This window comes from Pan paniscus, chromosome 1 (genome assembly GCF_029289425.2).
Source record: "Pan paniscus chromosome 1, NHGRI_mPanPan1-v2.0_pri, whole genome shotgun sequence".
Lineage (NCBI taxonomy): Eukaryota > Metazoa > Chordata > Mammalia > Primates > Hominidae > Pan > Pan paniscus.
This window is the reverse complement of record NC_073249.2, coordinates 115,286,631-115,309,647: the sequence shown is the minus strand read 5'-3', so window position 1 is coordinate 115,309,647 and position 23,017 is coordinate 115,286,631. Positions and strand designations below refer to the sequence as shown.

The window sequence follows — 23,017 nt, the reverse complement described above, 5'->3', positions numbered from 1 at the left end:
AGGAAAAACCGTAATAAACCTTCCCATTTTAAACAGTGGTGTGACTCTTATTTTGAGCTGTTGTTTTCAATGAATTTTTTTAAAGCTTACCATGTTCAAATTTTTGTGCTGAATGTTGTAGGACATGCAAATCAGAACAGGACATGATCCTTAGGGGCCTACCAACAAATATTCATTGCACTTCTACTGTATGGCAAGTGCTGATCTGCATGCCGCGGAAACAACAGTGAACAGTACAGACTCAGATCCCTTTCCTCATGGAGTTTTTATCTTTAGAAAATGGTAAAAGATAACTGTTGTGTAATGATGAGTGCTTTGAAGAAGAATTAAGCCGTGTAAAGGGGCAAGAGTACTGGGCAGAGGTGGTGGTAGTGGGTTAATATCTCATTGAAGTTGATACTCGAGTAAGTGTTCAAAGTGAGCAGCCCATGCAACTGCCTGGGGGAAAGGAGGATTTTCCATTCCTTGGGGAAAGGGTCTGTGCCAATGCCATGAGGTGGACATGTGCCTGGTGTGTTGAAGACTGGCAAGGAGGTCAGTATGGGTGGAGCAGAGTGAGCAAGTGGGAGAAGAGTAGTAAAAGAGAGGTAATGGGATTGGGTAGGGGGAAATTTCCCACAGCATTTACTCTGTGTTGAGTCCACGGAAAGGATTTCAGCAGAGGGTATAATGTGATCAGACTCCTCAACCATAATATGCCATCAGGAGTGCTCCGTTGAGCTGAGAATAGCCCGTATGAGGACAAACATGAAGGCTGATACCACTTAGAACACGGAATCATGTGAGGGACAGTGATTTGGACCATAGTGGTAGCAGTGGAGTGGCTATATTCTAGGTGTATTTTGCAAGTGGAGCCAATAGGATTTACTGACACATAAGAGTATAATAGGGAACAAGGAAGAATCCAAGATTTGGGCCAATAATCAAGATTATGACAGGAGCAGATTGGAAGGAGAATGAGGAATGGGCAGGAGTTCCATTTTGAACCTACTATGTGTAAGAAGTGTGTCACATTCTAGAGATTTATAGTAGGCAGTTGGATACGAGTCGAATTCGGCAGAAGCAGTCTGGAGAGGACATTCCGTATTTTAAAACATGAAGCTATGGAGGATCAGTAGGGTTGAGTGTAGATAGAAAAGAGGTTCCTGAGGAATTCTATCAAGAGGTTGAGAGATGGAGAGGAATTAGAGAAAAACATGGAGGGCACTGGTGACTTTGATGGACTGTGGAATGTTTGGGGACATTGTCTGGAGTAGACACAGGAAAAAATGCGAAGAAAAACATTGGAGACATCAAGCATGGATTACCCTATTAAGATGGGTGAAACAGTGCATATTTCTGAGCTAAGGGGGATGACCCATTGAGAAGGAAAACAGTAAGCTAAATGGGTGGAGTCTAGTATAAAAGTAAAGAAGCTGATTCAGGAGTGTAGGTGGGCATAGTTGCAGGAGGGAAAATGGTATATAGGTATAGAGAAGGTCTCAAAGAAGGAAAGTAGTATGAGACGGGACAGATGCTTTCCGTTCTGGGAGATTTGAAGTTCCTCAGAGGGGCGTTTGAAGTAGGCCTTTAAGAAGGAGTGGGATTGGCTGGGCACGGTGGTTCACTCCTATAATCCCAGCACTTTGGGAGGCTGAGGTGGGCGGATCACAGGGTCAGGAGTTCAAGACCAGCCTGGCCAACATAGTGAAACCCCGTCTCTACTAAAAATACAAAATAAGCCAGGCGTGGTGGCGGGCGCCTGTAATCCCAGCTACTCGGGAGGCTGAGGCAGGAGAGAATCGCCTGAACCCGGGAGGCGGAGGTTGCAGTGAGCTAAGATTATGCCATTGCACTCCAGCCCGGGCAATAGTTTAAGACTCTGTCTCAAAAAAAAAAAAAAAAAATGATTTTCAACAGGTGAGAGTAAGGAAGAATATTATAGACAGATTTCTGGAAAAAGCAAGTGCAGAAAACGGAAATGAACAAGAAGTTATCTAGTTCCATTTAGTGTTGGGAAATGTGGAAGGAATAGGCTGGAAGAATACATTGGGGCCATGTCATGGCTGGCCTTGAAACAAGAAGTTAACTATCTAGTAGGTTGAATTAAATATCTAGGGCATAGGAACCACCTCAGTGAGACTTGGTGAGGACAGGGATGGAGAAATTTCAGACCTGAGTAGCATGAAAATCACAGTTGTAAGGGTTACTCTCTTATGAATTCTGATGGTCCTCTCTTCATTTCTCACTTCATTTCCCCCCTTTCTCTAATGAAGATGACCTCTAAGGCCATGACTCTCAGACAAATGTTCCATTTAGAAGGGAACCAGCATTCATTGTTTGGCCCTCAAAGATGTTAAAGAAGAGAAAAATCTCTTTTTCTCGCCCTGTATTCCTCTGCTTCACTTGCCATGATTCTGCTCTTCTCAGACTCTTTAGCAGAGGACGTAGCTCCTACCTGGCAGGCAGACTGTTGGTATCCTCCCAGTTTTCCTCTCTACTCCTACTTCATGAACAGCATGAGACAGCAGCCCCTCTGTCCCATCCTAGTGATCTACCATATCATATTGAGAAGGCTTAGTGGGGACTGTTCCTTAATCCACCCCCATCTGTTAGCCGCCAATGTTCCCACCAGGGTCCCATCATCAGACCTCTTGTGGGTGAGACGAAGGGCACGGGCCACACTTCTCTAGCCGCTGTCATCCTTGCCCTTAGCATCACTAATGTCTCCAGTTGCACAGGTTGGGGAGTTCGACGCAGCCACCAGGATCAAGGGAACTCTAAGCATGCAGCCTCCTCAGTTTGGAAAGTAGGATTTGGAATAGTGAGACTAGGCACTGGGACCTGCCTGTCTTCCTTGGAGAGGGGATACATGTGCATGGAGAAAGAGATGTTTGATCCTTATACTCCCAGCAGGGTCCTGAAGCCCAGGTCAGAAGCTTTGGAATTATTTGGGCCCTTGAAATCACTGACATAAAGTCTAACTGGGATATGAATTTTATTTTCTGGAATATGAATTGACTTAACAGATGCTTGGAACGTCAGAGCAGGGATTCTAACACCTGCTTAAGTCAATCTGGCCCATTGCTTACTAGGATAACTCAGCTCCCTAAGCCAGTTGCGTGGTGTGGGAGTGCAAGGGGAGGCCCTGGGCCAGGACATGGAGGTGATCTGTGTGATGATACTAGCTTTGGCACCTCTGCTCAGGGAGCTGAGGCTATGCAGGGATTTCAGTTCAGTTATTCCATTTGCTTCTTTTTTAATGCCTATCTGCCCATCCCCCACCCCCCACTTTCCTACCTCTTCTACACAAATGACTATACTGCTGCTGCCTTACTGGCAGCTCAATCCCTAGTAGGGAGACAATGCCTGGAGTGTGGCCAGTAGTGGAGCCGGAGGCAGGGAAGGCGCTGAACACCCAACTCTCAACTTCCTTCCCCACTGCCCTGCCCTGCCCCTCCCTCCTTAATCACAATGATGGGAGGAGAATGTAGCAGACTCAATGTCCCCAGTGGGGCCACCAGCATAGCAAATTAGAAAAAATCTTTGGGTAGGGTAAATCTGGGACCAGATGTTGTTGCCAAAGAGGACAAGGAGATGAACCCAGCCAGGAAGACGAGTGGAAAGGGATCGAGGAAGAAAGGGAAAAAACGTGGAGGATAGGGTAAAGGTGACTTCCTCTGGAATGGAAATTGGGACCCACTTGGGATTGAGTAGACGTGGGAATTGGCTGTGATCATCTGAAGGGCCTGGGTTCTGGATAGCCAATAAGAGCATGACAATGGGGACAGGGAGCCGAGTGGGAGGGGTGAGGACTAAGGCTCACCAGACGGCCTACATTAAAATAGAATTGGCCTGGGAGGCTAGGGTGGAGAAGCCAGAGCACCAGGCCAGGGACAAAGGAGACTGCCCAACAGCTTGGAGAGGGTGCTGGGGACAGAGAGTTTTCCTGCTCTCTTGAAAGTGACTCTGGCCACAGCTCCCCCTCTTCTGGAGAATGGGCGGAGGACAAGAGTGAAAAATGGGCTTTAGGAGGCAGCTAAGGAGGCCTTGACTGCTGGTCTTCCCTGAAGCAGGAGATGGGCTCAGCCCAGGGCTCACTTTGAGGAGTGGAGGTCACCCGGGAACCCAGTGCTCAGTACTAGAGGTACAGAAATGAGTAAGGAGTATTTGCCACCCAGGAGGTGCAACAATGTAGAGGGGAAGATAAACATGCACAGAAGTAACTTACATAACAAGTACTGGCAGTGGGGGAACTAGATTCCTCAGGAAACAGCATATGCAAAGACCTAGTGGCATGGAAAGAACCCAAGCTTGGCACACTCAACCCATCACCTTGGAGGGTAAACGGTGGGATCTAATTGGGCAGGACTGGGCTAGACACCAGGGAAGACAGGAAACAGGATGAAGTGACAGGATCTCGCAGACAGATCCTGCATTCACTCCTCTGTCCTTCAGACTCTGAGCAGGAGGTGGCGGTGAGGCAGACGGTGAGGCAGGCGGGGCTCAAGTAGAAGCATGGGAAAGGGCCCAAGTGGAAGCTCGAGGTGAGGCCGGGGGAGAGCAAGGGAACCACAGGAAAACAAAACTTGATTCTTCTTTTGGATGAGGACAGCTTCCCCTGCAAACCAGCAGTCCCCAGGCAGCCTCAGATGGGCTCCTGAGCCACCCTTCCCTGGCCAGTTGAAGGAAACTGGGGTCATCACATTCAGAGTGGAGAAGACTCAAAAAGGGACAAGGCAGACAGCCCAGAGCCAGGTCATGGTGGGTGGAGGCGAGTTGGGAATGAGATTGGGTGGGGGTGGAGAGCTCACAGGAGCTGGTTTTTGGCAGTGTTTCTGGTATGTCCCTGTAAAGGGCCAGTCATCTTGAAGGACATGCCCAGAGGGGCATATAGGTGAATAGGTTCTGTGAGTGGAAGCCAGGGACTGTGCGCAGCCGTGGCCTGAAGCCAGGCATAGAATTCTGCTCTTTCTCCTCAAAGATGCAAGGAAAAGGGAAAGCATACGGTGATTGTCATGGTCCCCTTGTCAAATAAGTATTGCCCCAAACTGTGTTCAGGGACACACTGCTCCTCAGTGTCCTCTCCGACCAGGAACACAGAGGCATTTTCAGGGGATTGTGTGTGTGTATGTGTGTGTGTGTGTGTGTGTGGTGGCGGGGACGAGGAGGACTCCAGTGGGAGAGAAGAGTGTAAGAATTCAAGGACTTTGTTTCCGGGACATTGGCAAGGCTGACTTCATTGGGGCGCCCATGCGTGTGCATGTGTGCTCCGGAACTGGGGTATATAGATCTGGGGCTTGGAGGGGGTGGACAGAGTGATAGGTCAGGACTCACCGAAGGGTAGAGAGCCAGGAAGTACGTCCTCTGTGAAATTCAGAGGGAATCTGGAAGAGAGGTTTCATCATACTGTTTATTTTAGGGGTTGGGTGGAGGAGGCAAAAGGAAGGCAAGGGGCATCCTAATAATCGTACTAAGGGGATGGCTGCAGTTTGAGCTGCTCTCCCCTAGGCCTTTCTGGTTCAGTCACCCTTTCTCTGGCAGCACCAGCCTGAGCCCCGAGACCTCTCCTGAAGGTGGGCTTCACAGATTCCTCCACCCCATCAGGAGGGAATGGATTTTAGGAGGACAGCCACAGCACCTTTAGGCCATTCGTTTCCAGGGTGGCCGGAGGGCAGGAGGAAGGGAGCGATGTGGGGGCTATAGGGGACTCTGGCAACTAAGACTTTACAGAGCAGAAAGAGCAGACCAGAGGCTTCTCAAAACCACTAGGACTTGGCACTTTCAACTCCTTACCCCTTGCCAAGAATTTGAGGTCCTTAAGGGTTGACTGTGAGGGGCAGCTAGGGTGTAGGGAGTGGGAATGTTTCCTAGAGCAGGTCCTTAGGCAGTGGGGTCCTCAAGCACCTTTTCTCCAAGCTCAGCCTTTCTCCACCTCCACACCCCCCGCCTCCCCAGTGCATGTCATCCTTTGGGGAACAGTGTAAATTTGCCATTTAGCAAATAACAGCCCATCTGGGTGGCTAGTATACAGTGTACAAAAACATGTCACCTATTGTCTTCTCTGACCCTTGCTACAATCCTGTGAGATATTAAATCAATATAAATGTTTCGACAGAAGAAGAGACCAACGCTCAGAGAAAGCACTTTTTCTTAAGCACTTTTGCCTTGGGTCACATGGTTAGTGCCTCTACTAAGGGGATGGGTTGTCCAGTATCTGCTGAGCTTCTGCTGTATTCCAGGCAGTGCTTGGACCGTAGGTGCATTATGTCCTTTAAATCTCACAGCAGCCCCACATTATCACCTTTCGCAGATGAGAAACACAAGGTTCAGAGAGATCAAGCAACATGCTCAAGCTTCCACAGTGACAGAGGGGGCTCTCAAATCTTAACTCCAAGTCTAGTGCTCATACCATGGTGCTGGCAGAAGTGCCTTAACTGCACCGGATGGGGAAGGCACCTGAGGTGGGTTCTGGCTGCTCTGGAGAAGGTGGGGACAAGGTGTGCTCTTGCTCTTGTCCAGACCACATAGGAAACGATGGTGTGACTTGGGAAAGATGGAGGAGCCTCTCCCCAACAAGGCCCTAGGGAGGAGATGGGGATGTGGAGAGGACAGAGCAACTTTCTTTGGGGCAAGTTTGGGTTCAGAGATCACCCTGAGGGGTGGGGCACAAGGGAAGTGTCTGAGGGAGAGGGAAAAGAGAGGTCCCAAGTCTGAAAGGTTGGGAAGAGAAAGGGAGGAGGGAGACCAGGCCGGCCCCACTAGCCATGCCCAGCAGGGACTCTTTTCTGTTCCCTGGGCCACAAAGAAGCAGGTGGAACCTTCCACAGATACCTGGGCCAATCAGGTGGCCCTTGTACCTGCCAGGGAAGTGGGGCAGGGTGGGGTGGGGCTACATGTCAGGGAGGATATTAAATGAGCTTCTAGCTCATTTGCATGTCCTAATTAACCACAAAGTGTGCCCCAGAGGAAGAACTAAGCTCTCTGATTTCTCTCTGCTTACGTCCGCTATCTCTTCCACATACACACTGCTTACCTCTCCCTACACCTTCCTGTATACTTAGGCCCTAGGCATTCGCATTCACCTCTTCCCTCCACTTCAGTAAAATACAGCCTCTGTCATTGCCATGGCAGGTGTCCAGGGGGAAGGGAAAAGTAAGTCTCCATCAGACAGTCAGCATGCCATTTATGACCCACGCAGGACCATGAATAATATGGGAGGACAGATTTTGCTCTTGTTCCTCTTGATTTGGCTTTGGAACAGATATGGACAATTAGTGGGATCGTCTGAAAAGCACAAGATTGCAAGTCAGTTGGAACTGATTCAATCTCAATTCCACTACTGTGTGACCTTGGACAAGTTGCTTAACTTCTCTGAGCCTGTCCATGTAAAACAAGAGCAACTGCTTTCAGTGTGTAGTGAGAAGGAAGTAACAGAGGTGAAGGTGCTGGCACTTGTAAATCATGTTGGCAGCAAGTGTTGCTTCCTAATTTTTTGTTCTGGCCCAAGTTGAAACAAGTTTTCAGTCTCCCAAGTCTCTTCTGACTAACCAATGGTTCAAAGTCTGCTTATTTTCCACTGCATCCATTTGAGAGCAGGAGTTGGGTCCTTCTCATTGCTCTGTTCTTAGTTTCTATAACAACACCTGGTGCTGGGAGGTGTTCATAAAGTTCTGTTCAATTTATCCGAACCACTGTGACCAGTCCACGAAACAGGTGAGTTATAGGTGAATGTCCAAGAAGTACCTTGGTTTCCCACAGACTCATTCCAGACTTGGAGCTGGTGTCATCTTGAATAATATGCTAGATGGCTTCTCCACCAGCCAGCGTCCCACGACTTCCTCCGCTCATGATTCAGTAGGTGGAATCTTAACATGCAGTTTCTTAGCACGCGCAGGCGCACACACACACACACACACACACACACCACCACTACCACCACCACCACCACCACCACCTCCACCATCTCCACCTCCAAAGGCAGGCAGAGCCAACATTCCCTCACTCAAAACTGAAATGTTGGTATTCTCTGGGAAGACACAAAGGATTTGCAATGGCTGGCTCCACCAGAGTGGGCTTGCTCAGTTGGCAAACTCCAGGTAGAGAAATAGCAAGAAAAGGACAGGGGTTTTGGAGCCAGATAACCCAACCCTCTGTTCAAATCTCTGTCCTTTCCTTTGCTAGCAGCCTAATCGGGGCAGTTTACATGCCCCCTAATAACCTCCATAGATGTGTCTGGAGAACAATGCCTTCTAGGGTCCTTCTAAGTATGAGAGATGTGCACATTACCTGACAGACAGTGAGTGCTCAACAAAACCCAAAAAGCATGAGCGCCTTCCTCCCTCCTGCAGCTCCCCCACCAAAAATGAAACATCTTACCATTTGACTGGGTAGGATTTGAGAGTGACCCTAACCACTGCGGCTGCGCCCCCATAATCCCATCTTGAGCTCTGCCCCTCTCTCCACTCTCCCCAGGGATCCAGGAAGCAAGCAGAAGAGCCTTTTCTTACTATTTTGCCTCTCCAACTGGCTATTAATGCTTTGAGGGTGGGAAGGAATCCTGCCTCTAATTGCAGCTGTCACACCCCATCAGGCTGAGGGACAATCAGTGGGAGGCAGAGAGGGGCAGTGGGAGGGTGTGCCCTCCTGGCTTGGTCAGCCCAAAAGAAGATCCACATTGTCTTTTCCCAGCCAGTGAGTGTTCCCTACTGGAGTGGGAGGGACAGTGGCTTCCCAGGGCAGTCCTGGGGGGGGGCCCTGGATCGCTAGGTGGCCCTCCTGGGCCACATGCCCAGAGTGGCTTTAGAGAAGCTGGAGCTGAGCTGCTGCCTGGCCCTTCCCCCTCCGTCCCGGCTGCCTCTAGGTGAGGAGGGAACAGGAGGCCTGGGACTGCTGTGTCTAGTGGGGAGGAGACCACGGAATGGAGCTAGGAATTTTAAAATCAAGTGGCTATTTCTTCTGGGTTCACTTCTACCTCACTGGTGAATTGGCTGTTCTCTGACCCAGGTGGGAGTTAAGTGCAGGAGACAGGGGTTGTGGGGTATGGGGCCCTAAGAACTGTTTTTTTTTATTTTTTTTGAGACAGGGGTTGTGGGGTATGGGGCCCTAAGAACTGTTTTTTTAAAATATTTTTTTAGACAGAGTCTTGCTCTGTCAGCCAGGCTGGAGTGCAGTGGCATGATCTCGGCTCACTGCAACCTCCCTCTCCCGGGCTCAAGCAATTCTCCTGCCTCAGCCTCCCGAGTAGCTGGGTTTACAGGCGTGTGCCACCACGCCCGGCTAATTTTTACGTATTTTTTTTAGTAGAGACGGGGTTTCACCATGTTGGGCAGGCTGGTCATGAACTCCTGACCCCAGGTAATCCGCCTGCCTTGCCCTCCCAAAGTGCTGGGATTACAGGCGTGAGCCACAGCGCCCGGCCTGCGGGGCGCTAAGAACTGTTGGGGAGGAGTGTTGGTAACTCCAGGGTCCAGCTTCTACTCTGCAGTTAGACCTAGGCTGTTCTGCCTCCTGGCTGCAGTTGTTCCTGGACATGTAGCATATCTAGGCTTGTTTCCTTATCTGGAAAATGGGATCATGCCTGCCTGCCTCGCTCACTTTCAAATGAGACCATGGAGATGAAAAGGCATTCAAACAGCCCAGTGCTATGTCAACATCCTTCCCCTGTGCATGGGGGAGACGCGGGGAGTGTCTAGGGCTTCCCTGGCTGCTCCTTACACACTGTACTCCTTATTCAGCTCATTTTCTCAGAGTCCAGGTATGGACTGAAACCTCCAAGGCAGGAAGGGCTAGCGGGTCGGGTTTTGCCTCACTGCTGCTCCAGTCCCAGGAGGCCTGGGGTTCAGTCCCTGTGCCTGGAGCAATGTCTTGCCAAAGAAGCTGACAGAAGGTTGGGAGAGCCATAGACAGGTCTTTATTTGGGGGCCTATCTGGGGAACCTGATGCTCCAGGGCTCTTTTCCATACAGAATGTTCAACGGAGGTCTTTGGGGGCAGTGGAGATGTCAGAGGGATTTTCTGATCTCCTCCTCTGCCCTCATCTACTGTCACCTCCAGCCCCAAAGTGAGTGCGTGCATGCCAGACAGACACACACATGCACACACACACACGCACAGCTCACTCTCCAGCTACTCTTACCTCCTCCACCAGCTAGCCCCCAAGACAGCCTCTCCCAACCACCTTCCCTTCAGTCCTGAGCCAAGAACTCTGGCTTCTCCCCGCTTTCTGGGGGAAAGGAACTTGGAGTTGGGCTTTCGAGAGCCATACCGCCCGCCCTCCCTCCTCCCCAGGGGCCCAGCACTGGGACCTGGCCCTTTCAGGCTCAGTCAACTTTCTGTCTCTAGGATTCAGACCCAAACAGCTGTGTTAATATCAAATCCTGAGGGTGAGTGCTCCAGGGCCTTGGGGCAGCTTGTGGGGGGATTCTCCCCTCGCCTGTGCTCCCCGGTGCCTGGGAAGGGGAAATGTCCAGAGCCCTTGGAAAGGCTCCGCTTCTTGACCTTCTGTGAGCGGCCGGTTCGGGACTCAGGGACCATGGGTGTCACCCAGCCTGGCTTCTCCTTCAGCAGCCGGTCACGGTCAGGCCGCACACTACGCAAGAACTTCTTAAAGATGTTTGCTGTCAGGGCAAATCTGCGGCCCAGCTCCTGGGGCTGGCCTTTCTCTCCTTTGGGTTCACGTGCCCCCCCAGTCTCACCCTTCTCCCCACCCTTCTCCAGTTCTGGCAAGTCTAGCCAATTGCCCACCAGGTCTGCAAAAACATTGTCCCCTAACACCAGAGGCTGTCGATTCCGGCCCCGGGACATCAACGTGGAGGTCCAGTCATCCGGTTCCACTCGCTCTGGCCCCTGCTGAGCACAGCTTTGATGTGGCTGTGTCCTGGGCAAGGGGGCTAAATCCCTTCCACAGACACTCCTATGGGATGGAAACTTGGTGCTGCTGCCAAGGGAAGGTTGACTGGAGGGGGAACAGACTGTGGGTCTGGCAGGACCTCTGCCACCCTCCCAACAAGGGTGCTCGCACTGGGTCCTGGGACCTTCAGGGCTGCCTGGCACAGGACCCCCTCCAGAGATCTCCAGCTGTTCCAGTGCTGTCTGCACCTGGAGGAGCTTCAGTTCTTGCAGTGCACCCATCATGCAGTTCATCTGATCCTGTAAGCCATCACCCACCTCCTTCATGGACATCTGCAGGGGAGAGAGAAAGCATGGGGCCTATGAGCCACAGTGGGCAGCAGTGCCTCTCCCAGCCCTGAACTTAGGTCCCCCACCCAAACATACACTTCCAGGGTCATCCAGCCTGCCACCAGCCCCATCTCTCTATAGCCTAGTGCAGTGCAGATCAGTGCTGGGTAAAGGAAATAATAATGGTAGCTAACTAGCTAAGGCAGGTACTGTCCTGAGAAGGCTCCCCCCACCCCATACACACACACACACACACACACACACACACACACACACACACACACAGACATTTCATCTCCCCAACTACCCTATGAGGTAGTGACTATTACTGTTCCCATTTCACAGGTAATTTGCCCAAGATAAGATAGTAAGAGGTGGGGCTGAGATCAGCTTGAAGTGCACAAAGCTGTAGTGCCCATCCTCATCCTTTTTTGAGTCTGAGCGCTCTTCCTCCCTGGGCCTCCCTGAAATGATGACAGTGATGATGGTGGAAAAAACAATATGAGAATCTGCTTTGTAACAGGAATTGTGCTAAGGACTCTATGTGCTTCATCTCATTTCATCTTTATATAGACCGTATGAGGTTGCTATTTTCTCATTTTAACAAATGAGTAAGCTGGAAGGGGTGAAGTAACTTACGTAACGTCACACAGGTCATAGAGCTGGGACTCAAACACGGTACTGTCCCACTCCAGATGCCATAGTCCTAACTACCAAATACAGGTTGAGCATCCCTACTCCAAAAATCTGAAAGCCAAAATGCTCCAAAATCCAAAGCTTTTTGAGCCACAACGTGACCAAAAGTGGAAAATTCTACCCTGACCTCATGTGACAAGCGGAAGCCAAAACACAGTCAAAACTCTTTTATGCACAAAATTATTTAAAATATTGTATAAAATTATCTTTGGGTTGTATGTATAAGATGTATATGAAACACAAATTTCATGTTTAGACTTGGGTCCCATCCCTAAGATATCTTATTGTATATATACAAATATTCGAAAATCCAAAATCCAAAACACTTCTGGCCCTAAGCATTTCAGATAAGGAATGCCCAAACCTCCTGTACTACCTCGAGACTCGAGATGGCTGGGCAGTGGGCAGTGGAGCTAGGCTTTTTTTTTTTTTTTTTTTTTTTCAAACAGGGTCTTGCTGTTTGCTGGGCTGGAGCACAGTGGTGACTATTCTCAGACACAATCATAGTGGACGGCAGCCTCTAACTCCTGGCCTCAAGTAGTCCTCTGGCCTTAGCCTCCTGAGTAGCTGGGACCACAGGTGTGTGCTGCCTGCACCCAGAGCTGGACTTTAAGGCTACTCTGTCCTCTACAGGACAGTGAAGAAGGGCTGAAAAGGGCATTAGTAGAAAAGGAAGAGCTCAGATTCCCCAAGAGAAAGGGTAGGCCTGGGGTTTCCTGCAATTGCTGTTCATATCTGACTGGTCAGGAGGGAGACAAGGAGGCCAGGAAACTCCTGTTTGCTGAAAACCCAGCGCTTCTCAGCCTGCCTCTCCCTCCCAAACACCTGTCCTCTCTCAGCTGTTCTCAGACTTGGCTTCAACACTCTTCCTGCCTTCTTAGCCCAGTTGGCTCTGCTGCCCCGGCCAAGCCAGAGTGGGATGCTGGGGGCCAATTCTCCCAGCCCCTTTGTGGGTGTCTAAGGCCTGAGTCCCGGCTGCCAGCTGGAAGGTGCTGAGAGATTGACTTGGGTGAGGGCCTAATTTGGAGGCTGCAGCGGGGCAGGGTGGGGGCTGTGTCTGATAACATTCACAAGGTTCCCAGTTCCTGGGCCCAAGCTGCCTTGGTCCTGCCAGTTCCCTCCCCAGCTCCTGATCAAGTTACCAACAGCAAACCTCATATGCGGGGACCATCTGTTTCTTAAGCCCCCCAGAGACCCGTGGGATCATCTTACCTCCCAGGCTTGTCTTAATGCACAGGGCTAAACCCAGAAGGTGGAGGGATTGGAAGGGCAGGCACAGAGGCTCTGCAGGGCTGGGCTGCAGCTGACCCTCTCAGGCTTCTGGGTCAAATCCTCCCCCTGCCAACCCTGGCCCTGGGGGGGATGGGAGATTCCAGCCAGGCTCTCAATGAGCCAGCAGAAGCAGCACTAAAGGACAGTGGAGGACTGACTGCCCTTGAGGGCAAGGAGGCCTTTGCTGGGGCGTGGAGATTGCCCACGGTCTGTGCACTTTCCCCAAGACAGGCAAGAAGAAATGGTGGTTCCAGGCCCTGACAGCCCTGGGATTTGCCAGAGTTTTCACCAGTTGAACGGGGGGCAGTGGCAGGAGCAACAAGGGACACGGAGCCTGTGGGACAGATGCACATGTTGTTGACAGCCCCTCTCTCTGGCCTCTTTGCTTCTACTCTACTGACCCCTTCCTTTTGGAAGCACTCAGCTACAGTTGCTAAGACCTGGAGCAGAGTCAGAGGAGACTCTAAACCCCAGACCAAACTCAGTGCCTCCCTTGCTAACTGCTTCTCCCTCTGACTTCCCTATTCTCCCCCTTCCTCCAATGCCACTTTCCTTGTCTTCCCTACCTAGAGCCTCAGTCAATTTTGGCTTCTCCATTCAACTACCCCTGCTCCTGCCCAACTTACTCATGTTGGATTTTTCCTCCCACAAATGTTGCATATCTTTCCTTCCATCCTCAGGAATGCTGCAGAAGCCTCCTAGACAGCTTCCGAACCGCCAGACACGTGAGCACCTGATCAGTCTTCCCAGCACACACCTCCTGTCATCTCCGTGGCCCTCCAATGCCCAGACTCAAATCCAAACTATTTGGTCCTGCAGTCAAGATCCTCCAGGACAGAATTCCAACTTTCAGTTCCAGGAATATCCCTACTCCCTGAGACGTACCCCCCATGCTCCTGTTAGAAATCTTCTGTGATATTTAATATACTCTTCCCTGTAGTCCTACCACTTATGCCCTCACCTCATGTCCTCTATGCATTTAAATGCTCAGTCCCTTGTGAAATATGTATTGAGTATCTACTCCTTGAGGACAGGGGCTGAGATCTATACATCAGTATGTCACCCCAGAACCTCGCTAGCACCTGGCACTTGCTACATACCCATAAAACACATATTGAATATCACTGACCACCCCAGATCACCCTCCAGGCTGCTTGCTACCCTCAGACAGTAACTCACTACACAGGGAGAAAGAAGCAGGGCTGCTTCCCAAGGTTTCATTTCACCCAGAGGCAAGGAGTCCAAACTGGCAGGCTTCCTTCCAGAAGGCTAAACCCAGCCCAGGCCGGAGGTAGAGGGAGGAATGAAATGACTCCATTCAATCTCTTCCAGTGTGGAAAAATCCAGAAGAAATAATGCTGACATTTTGCACAGTTTTCCAGTGAGAATGAATGTGTGGGTATGCATGAATTCAAGCTGCGCATAAAACAGAGGCCCTATGTAAGTAAGCAAGTGCTGAAACTGCACCCATCTGCAAAATAATATTCTGCATTGGTTAAGAATTTGGGTTCTGGAGACAATGGAACAAAGTTCAAATCTCAGCTCTGCCATTAGTAGCTGTGTGACCTGGGCAAGTTATTTACATTCTGTTTTTCAATTTCTCCATGCTTTTTTTTTTTTTTTTTTGAGACACAGTCTTGCTCTGTTGCCCAGGCTGGAGTATAATGGTGTGATCTCGGCTCACCACAACCTCCGCCTCCTGGGTTCAAGCAATCCTCCCACCTCAGCCTCCCAAGTAGCTGGGACTACAGGCACAGGTCAGCATGCCCAGCTAACTTTTTTGTATTTTTGTAGAGACGGGGTTTCACCATGTTGCCTAGGCTGGTCTTGAACTCCTGGACTCAAGCCATCCTCCCACATCAGCCTCCCAAAGTGCTCGGCTAACAGGCGTAAGCTGCCGCGCCCAGCCAAATTTCTCCACTCTTTAAAATGGGAATAACAGTTCCTGCCTCATACAGCTATTGTGCAGATTAGGTGAGGTAATGTGTATCTCTGCATGAAACCAAGAAAGCATTAGGTGAATTCTGGCTGTTTAAGACTTCCCATGTACTTTCACAACATTTCTTCCTTGGTGAAACTTAGCACATAGTAATGACAGGATTCCATTCCTTATATCTGGTCTAATCAAGGAGAAGCACAAGGAGAAGGTCCAGTTTTTTCCCTCCCCACTCCTGCCCCGTGCAGGGGCTGGGGAGGGAAGGAAGGGAAGTCTTGGCACCCTCCTGCCCACTCCCAGCCATGTTCAGTCAGCCCAGCCACATCCAGGGTGCCAACACTGAAGGGCGAGAAGGCAGCTGGGAGAGGGATGAGAAGCGAAGGAGGAGTTGTGGGAACCTGGGAGGGCCAGGACAGTGGTGGGGCAGGAGCATTAGCTGGTTCTTGATTAAGAGAGGAGCCAGCAAAACAGCCTTTCCAGACTGACCCCAGGGGATGCCATCACCCAAGGAGGAAGAGTCAGAGGCCGAGCTTGGGATATGCCTTCTTCTTCCAGAGCTTGGGATCCTCTCAGGTCCCCGGGCTTCCCTTGCCTCAGGACCAAAAGGGGAAGAAAAGGGGGCAGTAAGGGAGGTAGAGGAAAGGAGAGGGGCCAGCTCAGATAGACAAAATCCCGAGCAGACATGAGTAGCTCTAAACCCATCTCCAGGCTGCAGGGTGCGGAGTTCCTCTGGAGCCTCTTACTGTCTTGGAGCCTCAGGTTCTTTCTCAAAACAAACACCAAATCATACCCAGCTTGCTCTCAGGGGTCAGCTGAGAGAATTCACAAGAATTCTCTCCTAATCGACCTGGTCCTGATTAGTTTGAGCGAGCCACCTCTTTCTAACCCACTCCTAGTCTCTCTCTCTCTCTCTCTTTCTCACACACACACACACACACACACACACACACACACAGAACTAACCTGCTCCACCATCAAAGGTAAAACCCTTAATAACCATATTCCAGTGAAGATTGTGGGAATCCCTCCTGTGAAAAGCCAGGAAAGGTCTTCTCACCTGCTTGTTGCCTCCACACCACCCCACAGTCCCTCTCCCACCCTCAGCGTCTCTGGAAGTCTGCATGTCAAACTTCAGTCTCCATGGCTGCAGTTTAAACCAGCCCCTGGGTTCCTCACTGTATTAGAGCTGTAGTGCCACAGGTGCCCTCCTGGTGTTTGTGAAGGGCCCCACACTCATCTGGAGACCTGACTTACTCGGCCACATGACACTGGGCAAAATCGCCCACTTTTTGTGCCCGGGGTTCTGAATCTCAGACGACAACTCCTGGTGTCAGCACTAGCCCTTTCCTCTGCACGGCCTGATCCCCACGGCTAAACTCTGAGGGGCTGGCCAGGTAGGTGGAGTTATCCCCACGTAATGGATTAGGTAACCAGGGGCTGGGAGGTCCATCTTCTCCCTCAGTGTTTCCCAGCATTCCTCCCCAGACCTCCTTCATGATTTTCACCATATGTACATAGGACCTCGTCTCCATGAACACATCTCCTATCTGTTTATGTAAATAGTGTACTTATGAGGGAACTTGTGTGAAGTGTTTACACTTGCCATAGACAGATGGCACCTATCAACACACATCTTAAACTGAAAGCTTTCCTGGAGTATTGCCTCCATCATCCTGAGCACCACCAGTGGTCCCTGGGGTCCTGAGGCTTATTAGTGAGAGGCCTGGGACCCAAAGGCTGGCTTTCATACTCCAGGCCAACGAGCTTTCCATGTCATCATAACCCCTGACCTCTTAGCCTCCTGGGATTGTTGTGAGAAGAAACCAGGGCAGCCAGCAGGAAGTGCAAAGGGCAGTTACCACCAGATGGGGAGGAAGAACGTGAAGTCATCCTTTTGAGGGACTCCGAGGCCTCCCTTTCACTGAGTCATCTGAAGAGGGAAGAGGAACTGCCTGCCTGGGGCTGGAGGGGAAGATGCAGTTGGGAACCAGATCCCACCATCCTGGACTTCCAGCCCTGAGCCCCATAGAGGTGGTGTGGGGTCAGCTGGCCATGGACAGCACCCTCCCCCTGGGCCCTCTTGGGGCTCTTTGTGGTGAGGGAGGAGCAGGGATGGGAAAATGTGACGCCAGCATCCTCGGCTCCCTTCCCAAACCCTCCCCTGGGCCCCGACTGATCCCGCAGCTGTGCCCTCCTTCCATCCATCTCACGCCCTCTCCCAGCTCAGCCAGAATCCTTTGATACAGGCTCCAGCTTTGCCCATGAGCCTGGCTGTGTGCCCTGCCTCACTTCCCCCACCCCATTACTCACAAGATCCCCACAAAGTTCCTTTCAGCCCCTGGGGAAGCTAGGAGGAGGCTGAGGGCCGGAAATGGGAAAAGCCCTGCTTTTGCCAAGTGGCCCATTCTCCAGCTCAGTGAATAGGGACCTTCACAGCCCCTCACACTTGGCTGGAACTCTCAACAGGAAGGTAAAGTGGAAACTGTGCCAAGAGCTGTAGGAGGGAGGAGGGTAAAGAAAGGAGGAAGTGAGGGCTGTGAAATGGATGGGCCCGCTTTCCCAACGGAACCATCTATGGGGGTCTGCTTAGGCAAGGGGCAGACAGATGGAGAGGGGATTCCAATGCTGCCTCTTCCCGGAGATTGCCTCCTAGTCTCCGCAAGCCCTCTTCCCTCTGACCACCTTTAACTTCTCTCCGTTGCAGTCAATCAACTTCCTCGAACATCCAAGGGACCTCAAGAAGTTACCTTCTTTTTTTTTCCTTTCTGGTTCAGGCCTTCAGTGTCTCTTGCCTGACTCTTGTAATAACCTTCTAACTCATCCTCCTGCCTCAATTTCCTCCCTCCCTCCACCTCCACCTCTACCCCATATCACCTTCTGGATCCCAGGGCTGCTCTCCAATGCATACAGAACAGGCCAGACTCTTTAGTATGACATCCAGCGTGTGTCCACGACAGCTCTTTCAGCACTGTTGCCCACTCTTTCTCTGCATTTTACCCTATGCTCTAGGCAAACTCCAGCTGGTCTTCAGACATCCCCACCACTTCAGCTTCTGTACATTTTGCTCATGTTGTTTCATTATCTGCCTGGATTGCTCTTCTTCTGCTGTGCGTGTCCCTATTTATCCCTCAAAGTCTAGTTCAAATGCTACCTCTTCCATGACATGAAGCTTTCTCCAATCTCCCAGCTGGAGTTTACTTCCCTCTCTCAGAGCACTGAACCCGTGCTTGTTATATAGCACAACTCCTCTATTTCTGCCCCAGAGGTCTGCATGCAGGTACTGGTTGAGAACATAAGCTCTGCAATCAGACTGGCGGGGTTTGAATCCTGGCTCCTCCACTTACCAGCTCTATGACTTTGGCCAAGTGACTTAGCCTTCCCATGTCTTTATTGACTCATTCATAAAATGAGAATAATGAAAGTACAACTTCTTAGTGTTGTTTTGGCAATTAAATGACATCATAAATTATATGTCTGGCATATCAATGTTAACATCAATTAATATCATTATTATATCTTCTATTAAACCGTGTGTTCCCTGAAGACAGGATCTGTGTCTGTTGGTTTGTAACAATAGTGCCAGTGCCCAGTAAATGCCCTAAACACAGTATGAACTCAATAACATGTTCTATGTATGAATGACTCTTATGCAAAACAGTCTGATCAAACCATCATCAACAGTTTACCAAGTGCCTACGATATGACACATCTGACACTGTGCTATGTGTGAAAGACAAATAGTTGGTGAGGCACTTAAATTGTCATTTAATCTTCACAGTAGCCGTATAGAGTAGGTATTTTAAAACCCCCATTTTAGAGATGAGAAAACCAAGGCACAATGAGGTTAAGTAATATGTTAAGGTCATACAGAGCCAGGATTTGAACTGAAGTTGGCCTGACCCCAAATCTTATACTATGCATTCTTCCCATTGACCACATTGCTTAACTAGTCACATAGTCATCTTTCCCCAGCGTTAAACATCAAAGAAGAGGCATTATGAGATCCTTTGCAAAAGCTTTTTTCTGCCTCAGGAAATTTGCCTTTTTGCCCCAAGATCTGAAGGCTGTTCCTACTGTATCTTCTCCATCTCCTACTTTTCTTCTCCTTATTTTGCCTTTAGACCCTGGTCCTTACCCATTTGCCAGAACCCCCTGAACTTGTGGCCACTAAAAGCTAGAGAACTGCTTCCCCATGCCTCAGCTAGGACAGACATTCCCAGAGATGGCTTCCTGCAACCTCTCCCTCCTCCAGGAAGCCTTCCCGGCCTGGCTGTACTTCATGAGCTCTGATCACTCAGCCTTTACGCATTCTATTTGTTCTACACTGATCTGAACTCACGAGGGATGCCCTGTGAGCATCGTACATCTGCCTCCTCTGTGTGCCTGTGTCTACCCCCACTTATTGGCAGCCCACAAGGGAGCTGTGTGTACGGAACAGCTGGTCCCAAGGCCTGTGTTCAGGCAGGGCCCCTCTTTGGCGGCTGCAGGGAGAAAAGAGATGTGTTCCCTGCTGAGCTGTTGCAGCCCCAACCCCTCATTCTAATGAAGAAGTGTGTCAGCTGCTGCTACTTCTCCTGCCACATTTCATCCTTGAAACCCGATCCCCTTCCCTTTCCAGGCAGAAGGAAAGGGTCAGCTCTCTACTTATCAACTAATTGAGTCAGGATCCCCAAACCCTCAGCCTTCTCCCAGCACTCACCTGTTACAATGAAATTTTCTGCTTCAGGGAATTGGGAAGTTCCACTACTTTGGTTTTCAGAAACACACTCTTCTTGCCTAGATTTTCTGGGCCAAGGACAGGGGTAGGATGCAGGAGGGGAGCACAAAACACCCTTGACAAAGATAATTTCACAACCTGTTAATGTTTTGTTTTCCAGCAGGTTTATCCCACAGTGTCTGCAGAATGTGTGATTCTTGAAAGAAATTTACTGAAATAAATGAATATAGAACTTGACCAGTATTACAGGAGGCCATGCCTGTGTAAACACAAACTAAGGGCAGCGCCAGGCAACACAATGTCTTCCTGGGTGGCAAGGGAGATCCTGCCTGGGATGGGCCATCTGCAGTGCAAAAGCTCCCTAGCTCATGACAGAAACCAACTGTATTCCTTTCCCACCCCATTGCAGACCTAGGGTATTAAGTCAACACACTTCTATCCCAGCCACAAGCAAGCTGCATTGAATTCAATCCCTACTGTCCCTGGGCAAGGCAGCCAAAGGGCTAACACTGGACTAACTCAGCTCTACTTTCCCCTTTGCTACTGTTGGGGACACTAAGGCACTGAGATTTGGTCCAGCTACCTAAGCACTGAACTGAGGTGTCAGGGAGTGAGTGACACTTTACTAGCTCTGTCTGTCCTTCTGCTCTGTCTCGTCTCTGAGCAGGCTGGCATTGGGGAGGGGGCGGAGCACCATGGGGGGTAGTGCAGAGCTCTCCCATCTGAGTGTCATTCTGGGATCCAGGCCAGGCATTCGGCTTCCTCTCCAAGAGAGTCAAAGGCTGAAGCTGCTCAGACAAAGGGCCAAATGAAAGCTAATGGGGCACTCCGTGACTTCAGCTTCTCCCTTTCCTCCTCTCAGGCATTGGGGGCTCAAGTCCTTGGCAGGAGAGGGTGCAAATCAAGATGTGAAGCTCAGCTCAGTGCAGATTCCTATTTGCCTTTTTTATTCTCCTGGCACTCGTAGTCTCTGTCTTCCTCCCCTCACCACCTCCCACCTAGACTGCTATAAAAAATGCAAATCAGTAGGATTTAAAAATTCGAGCCCATGCCAGGAACACCCACAAACCCTCCATTAAGGCAGAACCTGAGGTGGGTGGTGTAGTCCCCAATTCGAAGCACAAAAAGGAGGATTCCATTAGATTCTTTTCTCTGCATGGGTCTTGGACCTCAGACATTATCTGTGATGACCTTGAGCTTTCTTTCTGGTACTGCACACATAAATGGAAAAAAATGAGAATTGTGTACGTGTGGGCTGGGGCTAGCCATCCCAATCTGGCATGAGACGCATGTGCAAACGACTATGGGAAGGGGCATGGTGTAAGTTCAGAAGAAAAGCAATGAATACTCCTGTCTCTCAAGAAATTTATCTCTGCGTCAGTGACTTTTGCATCTGAGTGTCACCACAGAAAGGGCTCCAGGAGGGAGGACTAGAGAGAGAAATGATCGTTGATGTGAGCAGGCTGACCCTGGAGTAGGACTGACAGGAAGAGTGGCAGGGTTACTTGGTCAGGAAGCATCAGTGAGAACACCTGCAGTTTCAAACTCTGCCCCCTACCCCCAGAGCTGGCCCCTAACACACTGCCAAGTTCCTTCCCAAGCAGGAAGAGTGTAGCCTTTGCAGGCAGCAGTGGGAAACGCTGTCACAGAATCTGGAGAGCCATAAGCTGGCCCTTTCTAGATCCAGGTCTGCTGTTGTGTGGCCTGAGTGCCCCTGGCTCTGTAAAGTAAGAAGAAAGAGGAGAGCAGAAAAGTGAGACTGAGAAGAGTCGACTCCAAGAGAGACAAACTAAAAGAGACAAAAAGAGACGAGGGCAAAGACACAACAGAGAGCCTAGTGGAAGGAGAGATGGGCAAAGCAGAGATGGGGCTGTATGTGCATAACATTTGCCTGAATTCCGGTGGGTGAAGGAATAAGAAAGGTGGCAGGTGGCGTGGGGGCGGGGGCAGTGGTATATGAAGCCAGTGAGAATCAACTTGGCTCTCCCTAACATAGCTTTAGCGGACACCACTCCCCCGACTTCGGTGATTTCCACCCCCCCAGACTGAGCTACTTCTCCCCCTCCCTGTACCGCGGGGCCTCCGAACGCTCCCTGCGCACTCCCCAAGCCCAGACCTGACATCTGGCTGGGCCTCCGCAGCTCCCGCTCGCGATTTGCCAGGCAGAGCCCCTCCTCCAGCGCAGGGCCCTCCCCCGCCTTTCCAGCTGCCAGCCCCCTCCCTGCTGGCAGACAAGCCCAGGCAGACAGCCGGCCAAGCCTGCCCCCGCAGCCGCGCCAGCTCTGCCAAGCCCGGCAGAGCTGGGGGCCCAGGGTGGTACCCGCTTCCCTCGAGCGAGCAGTCCCGCTGACCTCGTGCCCGCGCAGGGATCAGGACCCAGCACCCTCCTCCTCCCCGCGCTCCAGGTCGCCCCGCGCAGCCCCGCACCCAGGCGCCCGCGTCCCGCTCCCCAGGCCTTCGCTCTCGCGCTTTCCGCGTCGGCGGCGCGGGGGCCCCACTGCGTCCGTGTGCCTGGCCGTCTCTGGGCGTGCCCTATCTTCTCTCTGGGGTTCTCTGTGTCACATTTCAGCCTGGCTGGCTTGCTCCCTCTGTCTCTCTGTCACTTGTTCTTGTCTCATCACAAATCTTTGCTCAAAGTTTCTTCGTGGTCCCCTTTCCTGAGGACAAGCCCTGCCCTCTGCCTGCGGGCCCGCGTCCTCTCCTCTCTTCCCTGGCCCTCCTCCGCCCTGCTTACGTCCCGGCTCCCCGGGGGCCGGGGCGGGGACCAGGTGCCCGTCGGGGCGGAGCAGCCCTCCCTGCCCCGGCGCCAGCTTCGCTCTTACCAGCTCCTGTTTGAGGCGACGGAGATAGCAGTCCATTTCTCTGCTCTCCATCGTCATGCGCCCATTTGTCGGGTTCGGTTCAAACAGAGAGTGCCCGGGTGAAACCCCGGCCCCACTGGAAACTGCGCTCCGGGCCGGCTCCCCGCCCCTGCGCCCGTAGCGCTCGCAGCGCGGAGCTGAGCCTGCGCTCCGAGCCCGGGACTCAGAGTCGCTTCCCCCGCGGCTAGCCGCGCGCGGTCGGTGCTGGGGGTGGAGGGAAAAGTGGGACAGCCAATGAGAATTCAGGGGGGCTGTCTTCAGCCAATGGGCAGGGCGGCCGGGAGGCCGGGCTGGGCGTCCGAGGCGGACCCTACCGCAGTGTTTGCACAGGACCCGGGCGCAGCCACTGGGGCTGGCGGGGACACACCTGGTCCCG

General features: G+C 51.4%; 1 protein-coding gene across 4 annotated transcripts; it reads right to left on the bottom strand.

Moving 5' to 3' along the window:
• Positions 1-6,113: 6,113 nt before the first annotated feature.
• INKA2 (inka box actin regulator 2) lies at positions 6,114-23,011 on the bottom strand. Of its 4 annotated transcripts, XM_055102794.2 has the most exons (4): positions 22,208-22,495; positions 20,868-20,991; positions 19,763-19,895; positions 6,114-11,162 (listed from the first exon to the last, which is right to left on the bottom strand). In XM_055102794.2, the coding sequence occupies exon 4, from the start codon at positions 11,160-11,162 to the stop codon at positions 10,326-10,328; it is 837 nt and encodes a 278-aa protein (XP_054958769.1). In that variant the 5' UTR covers positions 19,763-19,895; positions 20,868-20,991; positions 22,208-22,495; the 3' UTR covers positions 6,114-10,325. The 4 variants fall into 4 exon arrangements, with proteins under 4 accessions (XP_054958769.1, XP_063462491.1, XP_063462492.1 ...); XM_063606421.1 differs by lacking the exons at positions 20,868-20,991; positions 22,208-22,495 and adding an exon at positions 22,603-22,740; XM_063606422.1 differs by lacking the exons at positions 20,868-20,991; positions 22,208-22,495 and adding an exon at positions 22,603-22,730 and having other exon boundaries at positions 19,763-19,848.
• Between the last annotated feature and the right edge of the window lie 6 nt (positions 23,012-23,017).

Bases quoted from the DNA above. Each gene is read 5' to 3' on its own strand.
- INKA2 (XM_003810688.5), bottom strand. From the start codon at position 22,659: ATGACGATGGAGAGCAGAGAAATGGACTGCTATCTCCGTCGCCTCAAA. The intron at 11,163-22,602 runs GTAAGAGCGAAG...TCTCCCCTGCAG, and splicing joins GTCGCCTCAAACAGGAGCTG to ATGTCCATGAAGGAGGTGGG.